This window comes from Monodelphis domestica, chromosome 1 (assembly GCF_027887165.1).
Source record: "Monodelphis domestica isolate mMonDom1 chromosome 1, mMonDom1.pri, whole genome shotgun sequence".
Lineage (NCBI taxonomy): Eukaryota > Metazoa > Chordata > Mammalia > Didelphimorphia > Didelphidae > Monodelphis > Monodelphis domestica.
This window is the reverse complement of record NC_077227.1, coordinates 94,493,160-94,517,299: the sequence shown is the minus strand read 5'-3', so window position 1 is coordinate 94,517,299 and position 24,140 is coordinate 94,493,160. Positions and strand designations below refer to the sequence as shown.

General features: G+C 35.7%; 1 protein-coding gene and 2 non-coding genes across 3 annotated transcripts in view; all 3 read right to left on the bottom strand.

The window, feature by feature from the left end:
• Positions 1–1,044: 1,044 nt before the first annotated feature.
• EIF3A (eukaryotic translation initiation factor 3 subunit A) overlaps positions 1,045–24,140 on the bottom strand; it is a 40,649-nt gene continuing 17,553 nt past the window's right edge. The window contains exons 6-22 of the mRNA XM_056803548.1: positions 23,632–23,840; positions 20,860–21,031; positions 17,876–17,980; positions 17,312–17,410; positions 16,528–16,644; positions 15,837–16,022; positions 13,405–13,752; positions 13,050–13,154; positions 12,848–12,961; positions 11,242–11,364; positions 9,997–10,150; positions 9,251–9,435; positions 6,731–6,816; positions 5,566–6,185; positions 3,998–4,184; positions 3,411–3,598; positions 1,045–2,333 (exon numbers count right to left, since the gene is read on the bottom strand). Coding sequence (XP_056659526.1) covers positions 2,104–2,333; positions 3,411–3,598; positions 3,998–4,184; positions 5,566–6,185; positions 6,731–6,816; positions 9,251–9,435; positions 9,997–10,150; positions 11,242–11,364; positions 12,848–12,961; positions 13,050–13,154; positions 13,405–13,752; positions 15,837–16,022; positions 16,528–16,644; positions 17,312–17,410; positions 17,876–17,980; positions 20,860–21,031; positions 23,632–23,840 — 3,228 coding nt within the window. The 3' untranslated portion in view covers positions 1,045–2,103. The remainder of the gene's footprint in view (positions 2,334–3,410; positions 3,599–3,997; positions 4,185–5,565; positions 6,186–6,730; positions 6,817–9,250; positions 9,436–9,996; positions 10,151–11,241; positions 11,365–12,847; positions 12,962–13,049; positions 13,155–13,404; positions 13,753–15,836; positions 16,023–16,527; positions 16,645–17,311; positions 17,411–17,875; positions 17,981–20,859; positions 21,032–23,631; positions 23,841–24,140) is intronic.
• Positions 16,802–16,932, bottom strand: LOC130456739 (small nucleolar RNA SNORA19). Its single transcript, XR_008915783.1, has one exon. It is a non-coding gene; the product is annotated as a small nucleolar RNA SNORA19 (small nucleolar RNA).
• LOC130456740 (small nucleolar RNA SNORA19) lies at positions 19,714–19,846 on the bottom strand. Its single transcript, XR_008915784.1, has one exon. It is a non-coding gene; the product is annotated as a small nucleolar RNA SNORA19 (small nucleolar RNA).

Genomic DNA, 24,140 nt, shown 5'->3' with positions numbered 1-24,140 from the left:
AATGATTACTAGCTACTAGCCTTACATAAGGGAATTAGGCTAAAAATAATCTGATTAAGCCAACAAGAAGGAATGAAACCTCTTGATCGAAGAGGAGAGGCAGGTAGATGATGTTTCTGACAAGCTTGGTTTTCTCTTTTGACCTACTGCACCATGTAGGAGGAAGGAATTTTCTTTTTCCTCAGAGCAGAAATGAGTACACTAACTCAGTACTAGTTTGGTTGCAGGTAGCCTCAAGAACTTTACCACCTTTTATAATATTTTTATGTGAAATTACCTATAGTTCTTAAACCAACTTAATAACACAATTTTTTCAAAGTTGGGAACTGTATAGTCACATGGTTTAGTTCAAGAATTTAACTTCATGTTGAGTATATAAACCAGAATATACAAAAGTTTAAGGAGCTCTTAAAACATATGAAAGGATGAAATAGCACAGGTACTAATCCAATACAAAAGCATTAAGTATATGTTATTCAGATTTCAATACAGAGATTGATATAGTATTTGGTAAAGATTCTACACGTGTGAAATAATTAAATAACAGGGCAAGCAATTTTTCAGTGGTTTTCCATCAATGACTAAAACAAAATGTATAAACCTGAAAACTGCTTCTACTTTTCCTCCTGTCTAAAGTGGTATAATACTCCCTCTTCTGGTCTTAAGTCTATATAACAGGCTCTTTAAAAAGGTTTTCCCAAATCACTATTGAGATGTTTAATTTTTCCTGAAAACATTTAACTTGAGGCAAAATTAACCTGTAATGGACACTACATAACATAAAAGGGACAAATCACAGAACTTGTATAATTAAAAACTAAGCAACTTTAGTCTTTAGTCAGGGTCTCTTGGTAATTTTGGCTTATTTTTCTTCAATGCTGAAATCTGAAATATTTAAAAATAAATGATAAATTGAAAAGAAAAAATTCTTGAAATCAAATTAGGAAAAAAGGGTTTGCTAAAGCAAGCATAAATCAGTTTCAACATCTTCCACCTTTTGGAGTAAAGTACAATGATGCAAATTAAAATCAAGACAAAAGCAAATTCTGTAAGTATTTTATTTATCATTGAAGAAAAAACACAGCAGCAAGTACTGTGTTGGCTTCAATAAGACCAAAGAGTTAATAATTAACATGGCTACTACACTCCAAAATTGAAGTCAACACAGTCATTACTACAAAGTACTTGCTGAAATAACCTATCTTGAAGACAAAGGAAATTAGGAAAAGAATTTCAACAATTCCTCCAAAACCACACATTTATAAATATTGTCATATTTAAAATGCTTGAAAGGCATATGAATTCTCCATTAATGGAAAAGCAGTTTGCTATTGGCAACAGAAAAAACTCAGCACTAGATTCACCCAATGCTTTTCATTTAAAAGCTGTATTTTTCTGGTTTCACACATCAGCAGTACCTATATTTCATTAGAACAATGACTTCAAATTGTTCCACATCCACCAGCATTCAAGTAAAACCTACATACAGACAATTCCACTGTATCCAATGTTCATAATGTTTACTGCACTTAATGTGAACCTAAAACTTTCTCTGAATTCAGATAATAAATACCTCAAAAAGCCTTGACTCAATACCTAAAGAGGTATGTTTCAACAACAGCTCTAGTATAAATGAAAATTGCTTCAGCTGTTTTTTCAATACCACTGCTTTAAAGGATACTCAAATACATTTTTCTATGACAGAATCTTAACCTCATTCCAAAATAAGACTAGATATTTTGAAATTGAAAAGAAAAGAGATCAGTTTTATACTGAGATATATGTGCTACTCAATACCTGAAGGATTCACATTTTAAATTTTGTGGGTTTAAAAAAATTTTTTTTTGTAAACAAATGATCAGTGAAATAATGCAACACTTTAAATTTCAGAAAATGGCATTCAGTTTTCCAACTTCCTGCTGCAGATACAATGCATGATCAATCTATATAGGATTAATACAAGTTCATGCTTTTCATGTTATGGTGAAACAACATTAGTTAAAGAAATCCAATTTAGAATGGTTTAAGCACAAATATAATAATCCTTGAATGTGACCAAACCTATGATAAAAACACGAGTTTAGACTGTGTTTCTCTTGAGATTTAACGTCGTACAGTGGTCCATCCATCTTCGTCAGTCTCATTTTTAGTGCGACGAAGGGTTTCTCGGGATTCTCGAGATTCTCGATCTTTTTCTGATCTCCATGAGCCCTTCTCCTTTTCACCTTCTCTTTCTCGGTCTCTTGAAAGAGCAGGAGGAGGAATTCGACGAGGAGGGTCACGATCTTCTGCACGCTCATCTTTCCTTTCATCAGGGCGTCTCCAGGAGCTTGCTGAAATACACAAGAAAAATGGTTAGTAACATGCAGAACTCTAAAACAAGAACATAAGACACCCCCTCTCTCTTACTCTGCCCTTAACTAGTGAACAGAAGTGTGCTTACTATCTAGTATGAACAAACGAAATAATTAGGCATTAATGAAAACACAAGTTCTAGTTATCCTTAAAAAGAAAAAAAGATAGGGGGCAGCTGAGTAGCTCACTGGATTGAGAGCCAGGCCTAGAGACAGGAGGTCTTAGGTTCAAATTTGGCTTCAAGACACTTCCTAGCTGTGTGACCCTGGGGGCAAGTCACTTAACCCCCATTGCCTAGCCCTTACCACTCTTTTGCCTTGGAGCCAATACACAGTATTGACTGCAAGATGGAAAATAAGGGGTTAATAAGAAAAATAGATATAAAAATTTGCACACACACAGTCTCTGCCCCCCCCCCCCACGACCCTTAAATACACAAATGATGAAGCTGAACTTTTGACAAGGAACCATCCCTTGAAAAACTTGAAAGGTCCATTCCCAAATCCTGGCATATTTGTGATATACCTAATTATGCAAATTGGCAAGTGTCAGCTAGCCAAAAATGCTTACAGCAATAAGGATTTTATTGCCCGCGGATAAGAGGGTTTTATGGGTAAATGTGAATTCCATTTTTGCTTATCAACCTAAACATTATGTTATGAACAGTATGCTGGGTAAATGATTTCTCAATATATTTTTATTAAGCTTAATTTATTCTCCTAAACATTTGTACTTTAATCTAAAAATACTTGAATAACCATGCCATGTGGTTTTTTTTAACCCAGCTATTAACTTGGTATTTTATGCAGAAATCCAACCAAGTAATTGCTAAACACCCCCCCACCCCCGTTTCATTAAAACTGAAATACTTAACTATTTTTGTGTCAGGAACCTTGTCTGATCTGGTAAAAGCTATGGATTTTATTTCAGAATGTAATAATTGAAGGAAATTCTAGATTTAAGATATAGTATAAATAATCATGTAATCATTTCCCCCATCAAAGATCCTATGAGGTTCTTTGTTTCATACTATTCAGGATTTATTGTGTCCTTACTTTCTTCACGCTCACTTCTTAGGGGCCCTCTCCTGTCTCTATCATCTCGTCGATCTCTTAAGTCTCTCCCTCCTCGATCATCTCTATCACGAACTCGGCGGTCATCTCTATCCCATTCTTCGCGACGATTTGAATCTCTCCAACTTGAGGCTTCCTCAGCCGGTCCTCTTCTCCGTCCAGCCTCATCCCTGTTAACATTTAGAAATTAAATTAAAACTTAACCAACTTTATTTTTGGACTTCTTTGGAAATCATAAACTGAGAACATTTCAGAAAGCCAGTTTCTACCAACACTTAAAATAAGTGTCATTACTCAAATTGTCATCATTAATTCGGCTAAAGTACAAAATGGGAAAAATTTGGATCAATTAACAGTATCAGGAAATAGCAATATAAAAACCACACCCACTAGCAGAAAAAAATATAACTTTAAGCTTCAGTCTTCTTGTACAAATTAACAAAACGTCAGTGCTATTACCTTATATTTGGAAGTAATATATTACTTCCCAAAAAAGTTCCCCAAGCTCCCGAAACATAGGAACAGTTCACATAGAGAAATATACCCTTCATAGTAAAAACAAGTCAAACCTTGATCGCCTGAACCGATCTTCACGATCCCCTTCTCTCTCTCTTTCATGTTCTTTATCATTTTCTTCACGATCTTGATCTCTATCCCTTTCCTTATCTCTATCCCATTCACGGTCTTCTGATGGCCTAGACTCTCGAGGTGGAGCCCAGCTTTCCTCTCTTGCTTTCTCTCTCTCTCTCCAGCCACCTATTAAAAAAAGAAAGGAAGAAAGATATGTATTTGTAATAGTTATTTCACAAGTGGAATGTAATTGTTAAATACTAAATTCAGAATGCTTAGCTCTGATAAAATAAAGCAGCTCCCTGAGTCACAGACTTATTCATTGGCTCTATTTTTAAATTATTCACATTATCAAAATAAACCCTATTAGTTCTATATGTTATACTTTTTTTTTTAAGCCCTTACCTTCTGTCTTAAATTTAATCATCTGTCTCTGGGCCTGGCTCTCCTTCCACCTAACCCCCTAGATGTTTTATAAAACAAAGTAAAGGACCCTCATGATCCTCTACTTCTATACCCCCACCTCCAAAAATTTAGTGATTCATTACAAAAACTAATATGGGAGTGAGGAAATAGAGGAAGATGACTTTTAACTTAAAAACTTCTGGTGAAAAGAGATTAAAGCAGAACACATCCCCAGTAATTTTTCAACTATGAGATTTCTTCAACATACTCTTGCCCTACCTCATAACAGATTTTTTATCCCTCATAATTATGGATTCTTCTATCTGAAGAGCTCCTTTGCTTTTGCTTTTTGATTTCACATTGATGAAATTTAATTCAATAAACAATATAGGGAATATCAGTATCAATAATTAGTACCCACTCAGTAAAAAAAAAAACTTGTTTTATTAAAAAAAATAATAATTTTTAATTTCCCAAGTTTGAAATTCTTGTTTTACTTATTTTACAGGTTAGCTGTAAATTGTCTCAAATCATGGGTCACTACTTGTATGACTTTGGGTGAATGGCTCAACAAGTTCCAAGCCTCAGGACTAATTTATACAATGAAGGACTCAAATTAGACGACTTCAAAGCTTTCTTCCAGTTCTAAATCTAGGATTCAAATTACTTCATATGCTAGTTTTCTCACTCATTACACCATAAAGAATTTGAAGAATTTAAAGAGTATGTAAGGAGCAACTGGGTGGCTCAGTAAATTGAGATGGGAGGTTCTAGGTTCAAATCTGACTTCAGACACTTCCTAGCTATGTGACCCTTGGTAAGTCATTGAACCCCCATTAGCTAGTCCTTACCACTCTTCTGCCTTGGAACCAATATATAGTATTAATTCTAAGATAGAAGGTTAAGAGTTTAAAACACAAATAAGTAAAATAAAATAAAAAGTACCTAGCAACACAATGTATAACATAAGGCAGACATTAGATAGGTATATAAAAGTAGGGATAAGGAATAAAAAATAACCATTATGACTATCTAGATCAAGCTTAGTAAAGAACAATGGAAATCCAGACAATCCTCTAAACTTCTATATACTCCAAAATAACTTCTTCCTCACACCCAATAAACAACCAAACTAAAGTTATTAGAGAGATCTGAATTTTACCTGGTTTGCCAAATGGAGGTCTCCAAGGACCAGGTCTTGAATCATCCCCACGCCTGGGAACTCGATCATCTTCACTTCGTCTAGAAAGTCGATCATCATCCATGTTACGCCAAGTTCCCCTATCATCATCTAAGCCACGCCTTGGACCCCTATCATCATCCATGCCACGCCTAGGACCCCTATCATCATCTGTGTTCCGCCAAGATCTTTCCTCATCAACACCTCGCCTTGGTCCTCTATCATCATCAATTCCACGTCTGGGACCTCTGTCCTCATCAGATGTTCGCCAATTTCCTCTATCATCATCTAGTCCTCGCCTAGGCGGTCTATCATCATCTGCAGAACGCCAAGTTCCCCTTTCTTCATCTAGACCCCGTCTGGGAGGTCGATCATCATCTGTATTACGCCAAGTTCGGTCATCATCAGCCCCACGCCTAGGGAATCTGTCTTCATCACCACCCCGCCTAAGGGGCCTGTCCTCATCCATGCCACGTCGAGGAATGCGGTCATCATCTGTTCTTAAAGAGTCTCTCTCTTCATCATCTCCTGCACGTCTTGGCCGGTCCTCATCTCTTCGAAGAGATCGATCCTCATCTCTACCTTCTCCACGCCGCCATTCCCTGTGAAGTTACAAGTTAAAATTCTTCAAAATCAAAGACATCTACACATCTCTCAAGAAAGCACATATTTCACTTAAAAAAAATAATTTCAATCATTTCTAAATAAATACACTTCCAAATTGTTGGTTCTAAGTTTCATTTCCAGGAGCAAAATGCTAGTAAATCCATCATTTTACTTATAAAAACAAGGAAGATGGCAATTTTAAATTTTAAAGGGAATCTGATCTACTTGGTATATGCTATGTATAAAATTTGTACAAAAATACCTTTTTACCATGAAAGTGTTAAAAAAAAATTTGTAGTACCCATTACTACTCATAACAGAAAAATGAAAAAGCCCTTAGAATTATCAAGATAATGGAAACAATTTAGAAGGTATGATAGCAAACATTTGAGCATGTTGCCAAAATCCATTAAACAATTATATGTATACTTCTCCATCTGGCATTAAAAAAAAAAAAATCACACCATTGCCCTCAAACACTATTAAAAAAACAAAGAAAAATTAGTGAATAGTCAATTTAGCTTCCCTCAATCATACGTACTTTTCTGGTGGACGTCTCCATTCTGATTCTGCTTCAGGACCTTTTCTCCAAGTGCCCTCAGAGTCCCTGTCACCCCAACGAGAGTCCTACAGCAACCAAATCAAAATACCAAGAACACATGTGTAAGCTTTTTTTAAAAATCATGTTAAGAACAATTATGCTTAGTAGTATTCTTTAAGAATTCTAAAATTATATTTGAGTATATTATAATCTTACAGGCTTGTAAAACCAGTTTTCTATATAGTTTCTTCACAAATTTTAGAATCTTTATAATGATGACCTTTTAAATGGTCAAAAACTTTTAAGAACCCAACATAAAATTAACGGACAAAGCACCTTTAAGGGTTAATGCCCTTATAAAATTAGTCATTTATAACCTCCTAACATTTCCTTCCTCCTTACAGGGTACAGAATTTCAGTCAACTAGCAAATGCAACTAGCAAATTAAATATCTGCTATGTCTCAAGCATTATACAGAAACACTAGAGGATGCAATGAAGGGGAAAACACCAGTCCCTTGCCTTACAGTCGGCACATTCTAAAAGTAATGATGTAAAAAAATTATTTACAAACAAGATATATAGCAGGTGGAAATTCAGGTGAAACTTGAAGAAAGCAAGGAGATAAAACAGAGGAGGGAAATCACTTCAAGCACAAGTGAAAAGTCAGTAAAAATATGAGGAAAAGGGGCAGCAAGGTGGCTCAGTGAATAGACCCAGGAGGTCCTAGGTTCAAATCTGGCCTCAGCTAGCTGTGTAGCCCTGGGCAAGTCACTTAATCCCAATTGCCTAGCCCTTACCACTCTTCCACCTTGGAACCAATACTTAATTTAGATTCTAAGACAAAATATAGGTTAAAAAAAAAACAACAGAAGGAATGTGTCATATGTAGGAGGAAAGGCAAGCATGTCTAGGTCACTGGATCTCGGGGTACATGGAAGGGAATAAAGTATAAGACTGATAAAGTTATTCTTTTAGGCAAGTTTTTGTTGCTGTCTTTTGTTTGGTAAATTGTCAGTTTTCCCCAGTATCTCTCCCCTCCAAGAAAGCCATGCAATAACATTTTTTTAAAGAAAGGGGGGCGAGGAGAGACAACCACTGATATATAAGTCTAAAAAGTCCAAAATACCTAATGTCCCACATCTGTGACTTGCTACCTCCGCAATGGGATGAATTGATGTGAAGAGTTTTAAGAGTCAACCAAACATTTGGTGTTGACATAAAGCCACTATAGTTTATAAAATAGAAGTGAAATGATCAGACTTGACCTTCAGGAAGACCACTTTGGTAGGTGAGTAAAGAGAGGGAGACTTGCCTGCAAGCTAACCCAGTAGACCCTACATGAAATGGAGGCCTGCACTAGGGTGTGAGAAACAAAGGGATGTTGACAACAGACTGCATGGTTGGTGAGAGTCATGAGTCAAGCATGGCATAAGGGGACTAGGAGGTTGATGGTACCCTCAACATTAACAGTCAAGTGAGGGAGAAGAGAGATTAGAGAGAAAAGATGTTAATAGTTTTGGATTTGTTTTGAGTCATCTAAAACAAGAAATCAGAGATCTGATTCTGGAGGTCAGCAGTGAGGTTAGGGGTTGGTCACATGAGAGCCATATGCAAAGAAATAACAGCTGAAATTATGGGGGCTTATCATCAGGATTGACAAATGAAATAGTACAGAGAAAGAAAAGAGCCTAAAACTGAGTCTTGGAGACCTCCAGTTAGATGAAAATGAAGATTCAGCAGAGATAATTGAAAAAGAGAGAGAGCAAGAGCACGGTTATAAAATCTTAGAAGAAAATGGCCCACACTGCCAAAGGCTGCAGAGGTATGAACAAGAATGAGGATTAAGAAAAGGCCACTGGATTTGGCAAAGAAATAACTGGTAACTTAAAGCAGTTTAAATTGAATAATTTGAAGTTGATTGGACACCTGTAGTTAAGAGGAGTGAGGAAATGAAGTGGCATCATCTTTGCAGTCTCAAGGAATGTAACCACAAAAGAGAGGAAACCCAGGATGGCTATTTGAGGTAGACAGAGCAAGGATAGAGAAGACATGAGAATGTGAATAGTAGGGAAGGAGCCACAGTGAGCCATGAAAGATTAGTGAGAGTAGAGATGAGAGAAGGGACAATCTGCTAGAAAAGACAGAAAAAAATGAGACCACTCCTGTAGAGGGGGGTTGCCTCCACAAAAAGGGCAAAAGATCAAACTGATTCCCCTTCATGACTACACCTTTCTACTGTGAATGATTTCTACACACTGATTACAGTTAAATAAACTAAAGGTTCATTTTTAACATAATACAAACAAAGGTAAAAATTAAATGTTATAGACAATTGATATACATAGTTGTGTTTTTCATCTACAGGGGTCTCTATCAAACTTGCTATATCTTTCAGGGAATGCCTGTTGTGATGAACTAAGGTATCAAGCCAGCACCTAAACATTCCTAGTAAATGGTAAATAAATTCTAGTCAGGAAGAACATTGTGATGGGGAGAAGATAAGTGTTTTCATGATAACCTTTCTAGAAAGTGAATCATCAGCTATCCTCCTCTCTTCTTCCCTTCGACGTTCTCTTTCTTCAATTTCCAACTCTCTCTGGCGTTTTTTCCTTTCAACTTCTTCTAGTTTTTTGACACGCTCCTGATATTCTCGTTGTTCTTCTTCACGTTTTTCACGCTCAGCACGTTCTCTCTCTTCACGCTCTATAATAATTTGTGAAAATATGTTAATTATTTGAAAATAAAAATTTACCTTTCTATATTCTCACATCTTTCCTCTTTCTGTAACAAACTACCCCCCCCAAGATATTTCCAAGGGCAATAGATGCCACAGAATTCTCATTGGGAACATTCATTTTCAAAATCAGGGGGGCTGCATTACCTACATTTGTCCCTCCTACAAATTCTCAAATGAAAGGAAAACCAAGACTAAACAGTCAACCACCATGGTATCTGCTATTGCCAAAAGCTGGAGAATTAATGCTATTCCTTAATGCACAAATATTCAAGTGTCCTGCTTTAGTTAAAATGAAAAACAAACAAAAAAAAACCTGAATACTGTAACAACATCTACACTTTAAGGAATCATAGACATTAGTTGGCCTGATCCAGGTCCTTATTTTTTATGTATGAGAAAGCTAACTCAAAAGATGATTTGCCCATGATCAAGATGCTAGGAGTAATGAGAGCAGCTTAAGATTTCCAGTTAAATACCTTTTGGTATGTCTTCAACTCAAACTGCCCCCAAAGTCACCAATCCCCCACCTTTCAGCATCTGCTCCTCAGCTAGCCGTTGCTCCTCCTCCTCCTTTTCCCGGTAGTAAGTCACACGTCTCTCCTCCTTGCGCTGTTTCTTCCGTTCTTCTAAGCGATTGCGCCTTTCTTCAGCAAGTCTTTCTTCAAATTGTTTAAGTTTTTCCTGCAACACATTGGGGGGGGGGGGGGGGGGGATGAAAACCTCTTGCTAAAGCCTGAAACAATAGGATAATGTTGTAGACCAGACAAAACATTTGTTGTACAGAACTACATGGGGAATTAAGCAACAATTTTAACCATTTTTCTTTTGTTTACAAGTGTCTATTTGTAAACAATATTTAGAAATATAACGTGTATAAATGCAGAGTTCTATTACTGAACAGAAATCACTGATAGTACTATCAACATCCAACAGCTAAAGTCCCCACCTCCAAAGGATGGTAGGAATGTGAATGGTGATGAATCCATTATTTTATAAACTAATTATCAGAGAAAGTTCAAAAAGACATAGTCAGGGAGTTCATCCTTAAGAGTCAAATCAGAAAAGATTCTCAAGTAATAACTAAGCCCTCAGTCAATATCATGTTGCTAATCCCATCAAGGTGAAGACATTCCCAGGTCTCTGAGATCCATGGCCTCAGTCCAATAATCCACACACAGGACAAAAAGTTGCCTTTTGTTTAGATAATTAATATTAGATGGGAAATCCTCTGCTCCTTCATTGACACTATGGCTGGTCTGAAAATTGGAAAATGAGACAAATTCCATCTGGGAAACACACATGGCAACATTAATAAATCCAAGCTACTTCATGGTATAAAATCATTTTTTTGCCACAATGTTTTGGTAATGACCTCAGGTAGCCCAACAAAAAATCAACAGGTTTAAATTAAATGTTGCACATTACTAATGATAACTTGGTTGACCATAAATGTCATTAAAGAGTTTCTCAAAAATGAGTAATCTAAAAACAAAGATTTGTCATTTAACAATAAAGATTATAAAAAGTGTTGTTCTAGTACCCCACAAAATGTCCAAGAAACCCAGAGGATAGCCACCAGTGACAAGATCATCTATGAAGGAGATATAAAATAGGTACAAGAAATGAGCAAGAGAAAAAGATAAGAAATAGAGGATGGTTTGTAATCTGCAACAGTGTAAGGAATACACATACAAATGAAACCATAGGCCTGCTGATGTAGTGCAAAAGCCCTTTGTAAAGATCTTCACTGATAGGACCAGGGAGGTGGTTACCTCATAAACAGACTGTCGTGCTGCCTTGAGTCTCTCTACAAATAAATCTCGATCTTCCAACATTCTGGACATTCGATTCTTATGTTCAAGGGCTTTTTCACGTTCCAGCTGCATAGTAGTAATCTGGAAAATATAGACCCATCATTAGTTCATTCAAAAAAATTCATAAAAGTCCCTCTACTTATTTTTTTTTCCTTTTTAAAACCCTTGGAATGGCTAGACACAATGGGGGTCAAGTGACTTGCCCAGGGTCACACAGCTGAGAAGTGTCTATGGCCATATTTGAACCTAGGACCTCCCATCTCTAGGCCTGGCTCTCAATCCACTGAGCTACCCAGCTGCTTCCAAATCCCTCTACTTTTAACATCAAAACTTAAATTCATTCTAAATTGATTCTCTAAAAACTAGTAGTTTCCATAGACCTTACCATGTCTGTAGGATTTGTTGACTAAATATTTCATTATCTCACCAATATAAACTTAGTAGGTCCATAAGAAGATTATTAAAATTTTACTCTAGACCTCCTAGAACTTTTATTAGATTACTCTGCTCCAATGTGTGAGGATTACTAGGTATTTTTCTCAATTACAATGTTGCTACAATAATACCCAACTGCAAAGTAAGAGAACGGACCCCTACCATGGTTCTATTTGGCTTTATAGTACCAAGGAGAATCAAGGACCTTCCATTTTTCAGAAATCCTTATGATCCCCATAATTTTAATAGGGCAAGATCATTTATAGAAATTCCTATATTTGTTGTATTTTAACTTTATATAAAAATTTAAGTAAACAGATAAAGCCTGAAGACTTCACCCTTTAAGAAGATCAGAGGGTTTGGTGAATTACACTTTAAGAATACCCTTGAAAGGCCCATTTCTAAGCGCCAAACAATTGCAATTATAAATTCCTTAACATGGGGGTAGCTGGGCAGTGGACTGAGAGGCAGATCTAGAGATGGGAGGTCCTAGGTTCAAATCTGGCCTCAGACACTTCCCAGCTGTGTAACCCTGGGCAAGTTACTTAACCCCCATTGACTAGCCCTTACCACTCTTCTGCCTAGGAACCAATACACAGTATTGATTCCAAGACAGAAAGGTTTAAAAAAAAAATTCCTTAACATGCTCCATGACACGAAGTTAAATGAGTAAAATAAGAAGCCAAATCAGAGAAATAGATAAATAAAATTTGAATATTTATCAGAGGATCAATTTAGAATAAGAGTTCTTATCCTGGATCCATAAGTTTGTTTTGTTATTGTTTTAAAAAATAACTTGTAAACTACATTTCAATATAATAGCTTTGATTGCATCCTCCCTCAGAAGTCTATGACACAAGAAAGGTTAAGGAAACAAAGTGGCGTGGGGGCTAAGGCAGCAAAGACAGATAGTATCTGTTTTCAAGTTTCAACTTTAGAGATTTCAGCCTAAAACTAAGATCGTTAAACACAAAGTCCATTTGAATATCTTTGGAATATTTCTGTAGTACAGTCCAAACAATTATAAAGAAATGTAACTTCTGGAATTATGCTATTTCTATAACCTTGGCTCTAAATAGTATGGTTACAAAAGAGTCAAAAATTGAGCAGTGATGGGAAAAAAGCTTACTCTTTCTTCTTCCTGCTGTTCCCAAAGGTCCATATCTTTGACTCTCTGCTCTTCATAGGCACTCTTTATAAGAGGTATTTCTTCTAATCGCTTTGCTCTTTCGAAGTAGTCAATCTAAGCAAAATAAGGATTATTGTAGAATACATGAAATAAATACTTGGAAGCTGGCAATATTAACATTTAAATCCCCTCCTTTTGCCACCTTCTTCTCCTGATTTTTCAAGCGTTCTTGAAGTTCTTTCTTTTCTTTCTCCAGCTGCTCAACCTGCTTGGCCATAATGAAATCTGGATCTAATTCTTCAAGGTCCTAAGAGAAGTGAATACACATGAATTATTCAATTATCCAAGAAAGGTATACAGAAAACAATAGTTATATTGGTTCCAAAAAGGTATTGAAGCAATGAGTTTCACATTTTCATTTTTTTTACAGCAAACATTTAGGTAGTTATTTCTACTTTAAAAATCAGGAAAGCAATAAAAAGTTACTGATTTTTGAGTCAAAAAAAAAAAAAAGGATCAGCACAAGAATGAACATGATTTATAAAAAAAACGCTCACTTCAATATCAATATCTTTGAAAGCTTTGGCACCAAGTTCAGTTTTCTTAATTTGCTCAAGTCGCTCACGGACTGTTTTCTTTTTGATTTGTTCATGTTCCTGTAAGATGCGCTCTTTCTCCCTTTCCTTGGCTTCTTGGCGGAGTCTCTCTTCCTCAGCTTTCCGAACTTTCTGTAGCTCTGCTTCTCGTTGCTCCAACTCTTCTTTCTCACGCTGAATATTCAAGCTCTCAAGGCGTTCCTTCCTCTCCTCAATAGTCTGCCGGCGAGCCAAGATGCGCTGATGCTCTTTTCTTGAGTTTTTAAGATAAGCAGTGACTGCCAATTGATGCTGCTCTTCTTTTTCTTGCTATTATTTAATAAAAAAAATAGAGAATTTTAAGCTTTTCACATATTCTCATTTGGTCTCTCCCTTGTAGTAGCACCTGGTTAAGATCTTATCCCCATTTTACAGAGACTCAGTGCCCAGGATCACAGAGTATCTGAGGCAGAATCTGAACTTAAAAGTCTAGCTTACTCCAAAGTCAATACTGCTCAAGACAAAAGATTTCCTAAATGCCAAAGCTTGCTATAAATTATTAAAATCTAGTTCATGTATAATTTTCTGTGAAGAACTAAAATGGCTGCTTTGCAAAGAGGAAAGCCATCCTGTTCCCACAAACTTAAGTCTACTTGATACGAGATGAATAATAATCAAGAAATACATACAGTAAGAACGAGAATATATGATTTCTTCCACCCTTGAGACTTTAGAGATATCTACCAGAAGACTAAGGGCTACAAGCCACATATGATCAGAGGAACCTGTAGCATGCAAAGCTCATGTCTGGAAGTAGCAAGAGTAAAAAGCTCCCTTAAAAAAGCTCCAGTACTGAGCAAGTAGGTGGTGCAGTGAATAGAGTGCTAGACCTAGAATCAGGAAGACTAATCTTCTTGAGTTCAAATCTGGTCTCAGACATTAGCTGTGATCCTGAGCAAGTCACTTTTTTTTTTACCTATTTACCTCAGTTTCCTCATCTATAAAATGAGTCCAGAGAAAGAAATGGCAAATCACTCCAGTATCTCTGCCAAGAAAACTCAAAATGGGATCAAGAAAAGTAGGACATGACTGAAAATGAATAAATAACAATAAGAACCCTACAAACCCTGTACAGTAAAAAAGTAGACATTGACCAGAATAGTGTGGAAGCATCAAACTGAGAGGCTTCCAGGCTCAAGAACTCTGAAGTCATTAATATTCTTCACCTAAGACACCAAAAAGCATCCTGAAAATTGAGCACTCTGAAATTCAAAGATCCCAGGAATGAGGGGAAGAAGGGATTAAAATCCATGAGAACAAAAGGGTGAGCACAGAAACGCAGGAGATATAGGTAGAAACTAAGGAGGTCTGAATCTGGCACAAATCCTCAACTCAGGAAATAGCTAGAGAGATGAATAAATCAAGAGAAGAAATACCACTAAAAAAAAAAACCTATCAATTAGCATTAAAACAGCATTACAAATTTAGAGATCTCCAAAAGAGGAGTAAATTCATTATTTGCAAATACAAAGACCCAAAGCAAAATTGGATCTTCCACAAGAACTACCTTGAAGAATAGCTTAGAAAATAGCAGTCAACATTACCAGGTAACCAACTCCTAAACACTATAAGTCTACACAGAAATCAGTAGTTCTAACAGCAAAAAATATTAGAAAAAATTCAAAAGATTGGATTCCATGAGAATCATCATTTTTTTAAAAGTCTGGACACTATTACTTTAAAAAATACTAAGAGTGGGGGCAGCTGGGAGGTTCAGTGGATTGAGAACCAGGCCCAGAGACAAGAGTTCAAATTCAGCCTCAAGATACTTCCTAGCTGTGTTATCCTGGGTAAGTCACTTGAGCCTCCATTGCCTAGCCCTTACCACTCTTCTGTCTTAGAACCAATACAGAGTATTGATTCTAATACGGAAATTAAGGGCTTACAAAAAAAAGATCTTAGAACCAGAGGGCAACTCTACCAAGCACCTCCTAAAAGAAATGTGAAAAGAAAAAGTATTGGGAGAATCTTACCAAAATCCAACACTCCAAAGTTTAAGTACTAGGACATACAGAATGACACCAGACCTGCCAGCTTTACAAATGGTAAAAAAGGCTTAAACTAAAAACAAATTTGCCTACAAAGGAGTATAATCCTGTAGGCAGATAAGTACTTTTAATGGAATAAAATTTCTAGCATTTCTAATGAAAAGACTGGACCCGAGTAAGAATTCTCAAATACTTCCAAACAAAAAAAGGGTAAAATTATTTGAAAGACCTATGTGATACAATACTAACCTTGAAATGGGAAAGAAACAAATGTCTTTCATAACCCGTCTTCAAAAAATACAGTTAATAGTTCTATTTCTTTCATAATGTTTACAGTACATTTTCACCTAGAAAGTTTATACATACCAAAACATGAGCAGGTTTAATAACTTCCAATGCCTTGGCAAGCACCGAGGACATAGCAGTCAGCTGGTTTCTTATTTGCTCAGATGGCATACTTTGAAGGTGAGGACCAACTGGAGCATCTTCTCGAGTAGAATAATTCAAATCAGATCCAAAACTTAATGTTCTTGAAGTATGATCAATACGAACCTTTACAAATTAAATTGAATTATGATTAATAAAGTTTCTAGATAAAAAAAACTCAGTACTTAAACTTATAAACTGTGAGGCCCAAATATCCACATAGGTTGACCAGATATGACAAATTCAAAATGTCAACTCAGAAAGAAATTCTAAAGTATGAATTAAAAGAGATTCTTATTTTGGTCTTCGCAATATATATTAAACAAGACTGTAAACTCTTTTAAGAGTAGTAATTATTTCATTCCTTTATCTCCAATGCCCAAGCACAGTGCTTGGCATGTGGGCCCTTAAAAATCCTTGGTTAGATGGATAGAATGAACAAGTTTAATTTATAAGGTAAAGAATTCATATTTTTAAAATCATGATTTAAGTTATCCAAAACAATTTATGATTCCTCTACAGCATTGCTACTATTGTTAACAGTGTAGTAACAGATTCATGTAAAATATTCAGAATGGCTTTCTTCCCTTTTCCCCCTAAAAATTACAGTAATTTTTTCACCAGCACTCACTTGCAAATCACAATGTCTGGCTGCATCTACAATAGCACGTTCCAGTTGGAAAGCATCAACAAAAGGAACCAGAGAAGTCAAACGAGAAAATTCAATGCTCTGATATATTTGTGCCACCTGCATAAGAACACATGATTATTTTTTTCTTCTTGATCCTACCCAAAAAAAAAAATACTAAAATAAAGAAATCTTTATGGTTGCATTCTCACTTGTTTTGGAAAAACTCGGATAAGAAATGTTTTGTTTGGGTTTCTTTCCTTGTTCTAAATATTGTGTGTGTTTGAAGGAGACTGGCAGCATTACTATACCAAGTTATACTGCTAATTAACCTTCTATAAATTGTATAGCACGTCAGAAATAACACTGCTTTCGTGAACAATGAAAGCAGGTCAATGAAACGTGCACAAGGATACAAAGAGTGTAAAAAGAAATCCATTTAAATACTGCTAAGATTTTAAAATCATTTTACCATTTGATTCCAACAAAAATTCTGTGGGGTAGGTAGTTCCAAGTATTACTCTCCATATTTCAGAGGTGAGCAAACAGCCTAAAAGGAGTGAAATGATTTCCCAATAGTTTAAAAGGTGTCAGTGTCAGGACTCAAACTAGGTTCCCTGATTCCAGGGATCATTTTGTCCCCAACAACCAAATCATGGAAGCCCAAAAACAAAAGACAAGGGAAAAAGAAGACCGTCAACGTTGTTCTAAAATATGTAATCAAAGTTACACTGGACTTGATGTTTTTACACTTTTCTCATTTAAAATATTCACTTTGCATTTATACCTGCTGCAAAAGTCTGAGAATAGTGTTGTTTTGCAATTGTGGGACATACTGTTGCAATTCAGGTTCTTTTTCAGCTTGTTCTCTCACCCAATTTAGAACCTAAAAAACAAATAATAAACGAATGAATGAATGAATAAGAAAAAAAGCTGTATAATGCATAAAATAATACTGAAAATACAAATCCATATCATTAAGCCACAGTAACACCATGGAAAACACTTCAGAAAACTTTATTGCATGAATGATAATTTTGACATAAAAACTCATCATTTTCTCATCTTTTTAAAAGGAACACAAAAATAACTATTGGGTTTTTTTTTTTAATTAACCTCCAAAATTTTATTTAGTACATGAGAAATACCTTTTCTCCTAAAAAGACAAGAAAAATCAATGAAATGTGCACAAAGTTCATTGGAAAACACCATTATTAAATGGTATACATTTCTTGGGAAGCTTTTACTCTTCCCAGACAATTCTAGCCCAACCTCCAAGAAAAAAGATGTTCTGTCAGCTCTTTTTTACCCCAATACCAAACCTAAAATTTTCTACAATATGAACACTTACCTTTGTAACCCGATCACAGAGCTTTAGGGGGTTAAATTCCACTTCTAGCCAATTGTAAAGATCTTTTACTTCTGGAACAACATATTGTAATACGTTGAATCTAACCTAAAGTAAATGCAATGAAAAATTGGCACCAATGTTATAGTTTACTAGTAACACATAAAAGTAATTAATTTTATACTAGCTCCAAATTAGAAACAGACTCATAGGATTGGAAAGGTGAAAAGGACTGACGCCCCATACAGCTATAATTCACTTTATAGAATTGCTGAATTCTTGATTATACAGGTAGCTATAACTTCTCTTTCCCCATTAACTTCCATTTTAAAATTGGAGATCTCATAGAAAAATTTCCTAATGGATGATCATTTAAAAATTAGTTACAAATTAAAACTGAAGAATATCTAAAGAAATAACTTTGCCATAATATTTTTTTTGGTTTTTATTTAATTGATTCTTAGCTGGTCTAAGCAAAAAAAAATAAATAAAACAAAAAAAACCCTTTAGATAATCTTTACAAACAATTCTTTACCACTGAAAATTTAAGAGAATTTTAGCCTTCCTTTAAAAAAAAACAACCTTGCCTTCCATTGTGGAATCAACACTGTGTATTGGTTCCAAGGCAGAAAAGTGGTATGGACTAGTCAATGGGGGTTAAGTGACTTGCTCAGGGTCACACAGCTGGGACGTATCTGTGGCCAGATTTGAACCTAAGACCACCTGTCTCTAAGCCTGTAGACTTCCTTTAGAAATGAACTATTTTCTGACATTCATCTCTTGAACACTAGCTCAAGTACAAGAGTTAGCCACAATGCTAAAATTTACTATCATCTTTCTTCATGTTATTCCAGTTTTCACTCCAATCTGATTCTCTCCATAAGTTTTGTTTTTGTTTAAAATAACCCCTATTGGGGACAGCTGGGTAGCTCAGTGGACTGAGAGCCAGGCCTAGGTCTTTTAAGTAGATGATAATGTTAGGAGTATTAATGAGTAAAAGCAGAATTTCAAAGGAATACTTTTCTAAGAAGGGCTGATTTGACCATAATGTGTGAATCATATAATTATCCCTGCCTAGACATCTCTTATCCCTATGATTTCCCACAATGCTCACCTTAATTTCATATTACTACTTCTACTAAATTGTGCCTAATATTGACTGAGCTACTAGGTGGCAGAGTAGAGAGAATGCCAGGTCTGAAGTCAGGAAGACTCATCTTCCTGAGTTTAAATCTGGCATGAGACACTGTGTGATTGTGGACAAGTCACTTAACCCTGTCTGACTCAGTCTACACATTTGTAAAATAAACTGGAAAAAGAAATGGTCACCCATTCCATTATCTTTGCCAAGAAAACCCCAAACAGGGTCACAAAGAGTCAGATAGTACTGAAACAACTGCTTAACAAACCCTGACTGCCCAGTATGTCAGCATTTCCATAAAATCCTTTATTAAAAACTAGGGGGGGGGGGGGGTTGTTTCTCAATGGATTGAGAGCCAGGCCTAGAGATGGGAGCTCCTGGGTTCAAATATGGTCTCAGACGCTTTCCAGCTATGTGACCCTGGGCAAGTCATTTAACCCTCATTGCCTAGCCCATACTTCTCTTCTGCCTCAGAACCACTAGTATTGGTTCTAAAGAAGAAGGTATGGGTTAAAAAAAAATTTTTTTTTTAAAGAACACTATATTTTTGGCACACAATTCCCTTTTAAGTTCTATGGGTTTTATGTGAACTTCAACAAATGAACAAAATTCTTTCAAAATCAAGATACAAGTACATTATTTATAAAGAAATTTAATTTTTTTTTTAGAACAGTGTGTACATTTTTCATCAAAATACTGCATTTGTTTGAAGGGGACTGGCAGCAGTACTAATATTCCAAGTTATGCTGCTAATTAACCTTCTACAAATTATATAGCACATCAGAAATAACACTGCTCACAATACAACGAAAGCAGGTCAATGAAATGTGCAGAAGTATACCTGTGGAAAAATAAAATGACAACTTGCAAGATCATTTAAATAGTCTTAAAATAATATTCAATTTAGACAACACTGGACTTATTTCCCCAAGGTTAGAATGCTCTCTTTCTTTGGCTAACTTTAAAACTCAATTTTAATTCCACCTTCTGCAGAAAGACTTCCCATTCTTCTTTCCCCACACATAATGTTACCGTCTTCTCTCTGATGATTACATTCCATTTTCACTGTATAGATGTTGTACATAGTTAATGGCAGTTTGTCTCCTGCACGAAAATGTGAGCTTTTTGAGGGTCAGAACCATCTATTTTGCCTTTCTTTACAATCTCAGTGCTTAACATAGTGCCTGGCATATAGTAAACACTAAATAAATGCTTGTTGACTGTTTAAATTATTTATTATATAAATATCTTACATCTACTACAAAAGAGAATGATTTTCCTATTTCTAAGTTACAGTATCATACTTATTTATACAATAATTAGTTGCCATGGATTAAAATTCATTAGTAAGACTAATGGAATTGAGCATGTAAAAACCTGTATCTGACTGCTTACCACCTAAGAAAAGGGGGAGAGGTAGGAAAGAATAAAAAAGAGATGATAGGAAGAAGAGAATTTGGAACCCCAAACTTTTTTTTTAAAAATGAATGTTAAAAGATTGTTTTTACATGTAATTAGGGGGGGAAACATTTTAAAAAGGGACTGTTTTAGAACAAATTCCTTACCTATCTTCTTTAGCTTTGTTATATGTGTATCTGCCATGACACTATCAAACACCAAAGTCAATTGGTATGACTTATCTCTTATAATAAAATTTCTCCCCATACAAAATAAAAAAGGGTTTTGTTCTTTAAGTGTGCCAAAGCATTTTGAAATTTTTCTAGTTAATAAGAATCACTTTTCTCGTAATTCTGTCAGGAATTTGAGTCAATTAATTACTCCTTTAAAAAGGAAAAAAAAACCTGAGGGAAGTTATAGGGTGCAAACCATTCAAACTGATACCTACCATATCATTAATAAGAACGATGCGTGTTGGTGGAGCCTGAAGACCTAACAGTGTTGCAAGCCGACGTTGCTTTTCAACTATGATACCATCCATATCCAGAAGTCGAGCAATATCGGTACGCTCTGGAGTAATAGGAATGGATAGTGTGGCTAAAAGGACTCTAGTTGACATTCTGTTGAAAATAGTTACAAAAGAACCTTTTATAGAGCTTGATATTCACATAGCAATTGCTTTAATTAATTTGACAATAAATTCAAGTTGCAGTCAATGTTTCCGTTATGACAAACTAAAAGTTACATGATATGTAGAATTTTCTAGTAGAGAATTCTAATGTAGTTAGCAAAAATTTCAAATTTTTGCATAAGGACTTGGAAGTAAAATTTAGACTACTTACTATGGGAATTCAGAAACTTATGACGTAAACACATCACAATCAAGAACTATAAACTCATACACTAACACATGGAAATATAGCATTAGTCAGTAATTATCCATATGGAATTCTTCATGCATCATGACTCATAAAAGGAAGATACTGCAGTTAATTCCACTGTCAGCTACTGAGGCATAGTTTAACACAAGAAACAACAATGTAGTCACTTAATAACCAGAACCAATACATAGAAGATAAAAGAATCATACAACAAAATTTCTCCGAGAAACCATTCACTTCATGATAAACTTTATAGAGCAAGCAATGACAGCCATCATGTCAATTTTATGATTCATAATTGAATGTCAAGATAATTAATAGATTATTTATAAATGCTCCAAAGATGGTGCAAGTAAAAAATGTAGCTCAGATTTCTAAGCACTGAGTTTTTAGCATTTCCTTTAAAATTCATTTAAAAAGTAATCAAAAGAAATGATAACCAACATCACTGAAACTCCAGTGGAGAGTATCAATTCGTAAAGTATTGTCTATTCTCTCTATCCATGTCCCTTTAACATTTTTATTTCTCAATACTGGATATTGACTGGTGGCCCATAGCAACAACTTACTTGCATTCATCTTTATTTAAAACAGACAATTCCACAAATATGATTTGTAAATTAAATTCAATCTTGGAACCATAATAAAAAAATTTTCATTTTTCTCATTCTTTTACACAACAATAAATCCTCCACAGTTTCAGTCACTCTGACAAAATGGTCCCTTATTTACTATTTTTGGGAAATAGGCTCCCTAATAATATTATGTTTGAAATATGTAGGGTATTTCAAAAACTTAGTTGAATTCTAGACAACTAGTTACCGTCTGGAAATCTTATAGGAAAAAGTTTGGAAACAAAACAGAAGAAAAAATAGTAGAGACAGTTCTTGATTTAGTTCTTGATTTGATTATTCAAATTCCACTTTACATAAAGAATTCTGAAAAAAAAATCCTCATTCAAAAAAAAAAAAAGATCTGTTAACTTTACTGTGGTCTATTTTCTCTCTCTGCCTCTGCCCCTCAGCTCTGCAGCCTCTTTCACCTTCCAACATCAAAAAATCCTCTCAAAAACCCCAACATACCTCTCTCCAAATAAAAGGAGAAAAGAGGAAGCATGGGAACAGTAAGAAGACTCAGTGGGTTGAGCCAAGCTTAGGGATGGGAGGTCCTGGGTTCAACTCTGACCTCAGACACTTTCTAGCTGTGACCCTGGGCAAGTCACTTACCCCAACCCCCCACCCCAATTGCCTAGCCCTTACTGCTCTTCTGCCTATGGATCAGTACATGGTGTTGATTCTAAGACAGAAGGTCAGGGTTTTTTAAATGAAAAACTTAAAAAGAATGGAAGCGTGGAGCTACCACTGTCTCCAGATCAGGAGGCTTGGCTTCAGACCTTGCTCTGAGTAAGAACACCTTTGCTCAACTCAATCTGTCTGCCAGTTTGGGCTTGGGGAACCAAGGGTCTGTCCTTGCACTTTCTCTCAGGCCTGACCAGGTCCCATGTTGCTGGTTTTTCTGTCCCTGGCTCTCTGTCTCCCCACCTGTTTTCCTATATCTTTCCCTTCCAAATTCACATTACATGAAAATCACTTCATGTAGAGGCCTGCACAACAATCCACTTACATAAAGTGAGGATTGCCTGTATTTCAAACCTGGAAGGAATGCTCAAAGGGCAACTGCAGTCAAATCTACAAGAATCTAGGCCTGCCTCCAATAGTCTTGACATCTAGGAACTAAGCCTTGGCAAATCTGGGAAGGAGAGAAGATATACACCAGTCTTACAAAGGCAGGCAGCTCAAGCCAGGACATTGCAGGGCATCAAGGATCACATTCAGGAGTTCTTTAGACAGGGCAAAGACAAAAAACACGATTAGGCTTCTTTTGTTTTACAGACCTGTCAATTCTAAATTTAACGATTTCTTTTCATTTTGCTTTCAGGTATAACACAGCTGCTTTTCAAAACCTCAACCTTTGTCTGTTGATATATAAAGGAAAGGACTAACCACTCAACCCTAAGGAACTAAGGGGAATGCAATTTTCCCATAGGAGCTATATATAGTAGTGGCAGTAGTAGAAAAACAGGCCACTAACCTCACAGAAGAATCTGAAGCAAAGGACATAGGGCTCAGCTGTGAAAAGTTTTCCATTCTAAGGAAATTCCAAAGAATTTATCTCTTCTCAAATTCAAAATGAGAATTGCCAAGAGCTTTCTTTATAAGGTAAGGACATTCAGATAACAGGCTCTGCATTTATGTTTAATTGGGATGAGATTTATTATGAACAAACCTAAAACATGAAAATTTAAACAAACCTGAAAGGGAAATTAAATCTCACTTTACCTTTGCATCTCTTCTTGGGTAAGATTTTTTCTCATTTCTCTAGACAGATGGTAAAGTCGATGGAGAGTAGAGGCATGAAAAAGAGCATTCCCAGATTTCCAGAACACAGTTGAAACTTTATTATAGTAATTTGCCATCAACTGAGGTTTAGGTGGCTTTTTAGATAATGAAAATAAACCATGAATATCTTCTACTGCTTTGAATGCTTCCTGAAAAATCAAAATAAAACTCAAAATCAGCATGCACAACAACACAATAAGTGAAAAACAATTAAAAAAGCAAAAAGATACATGCTTGGGACGTACTACATGTTTTTTATATGGGGCTCACTAATAAACATTACTCTGTATATGATGTTCAACATGTTAAAAGTCAAATGGAATTCATTATCAATAAAGTACCCATTAGGGGTTACTCATTAAGTAAACAAAATATGTACCAGTTTCATTACTAGGAAGGTTTCAGAGTTTATGATTAGAGCAGCTAGGTGGGTCAGTGGATAGAGCCAT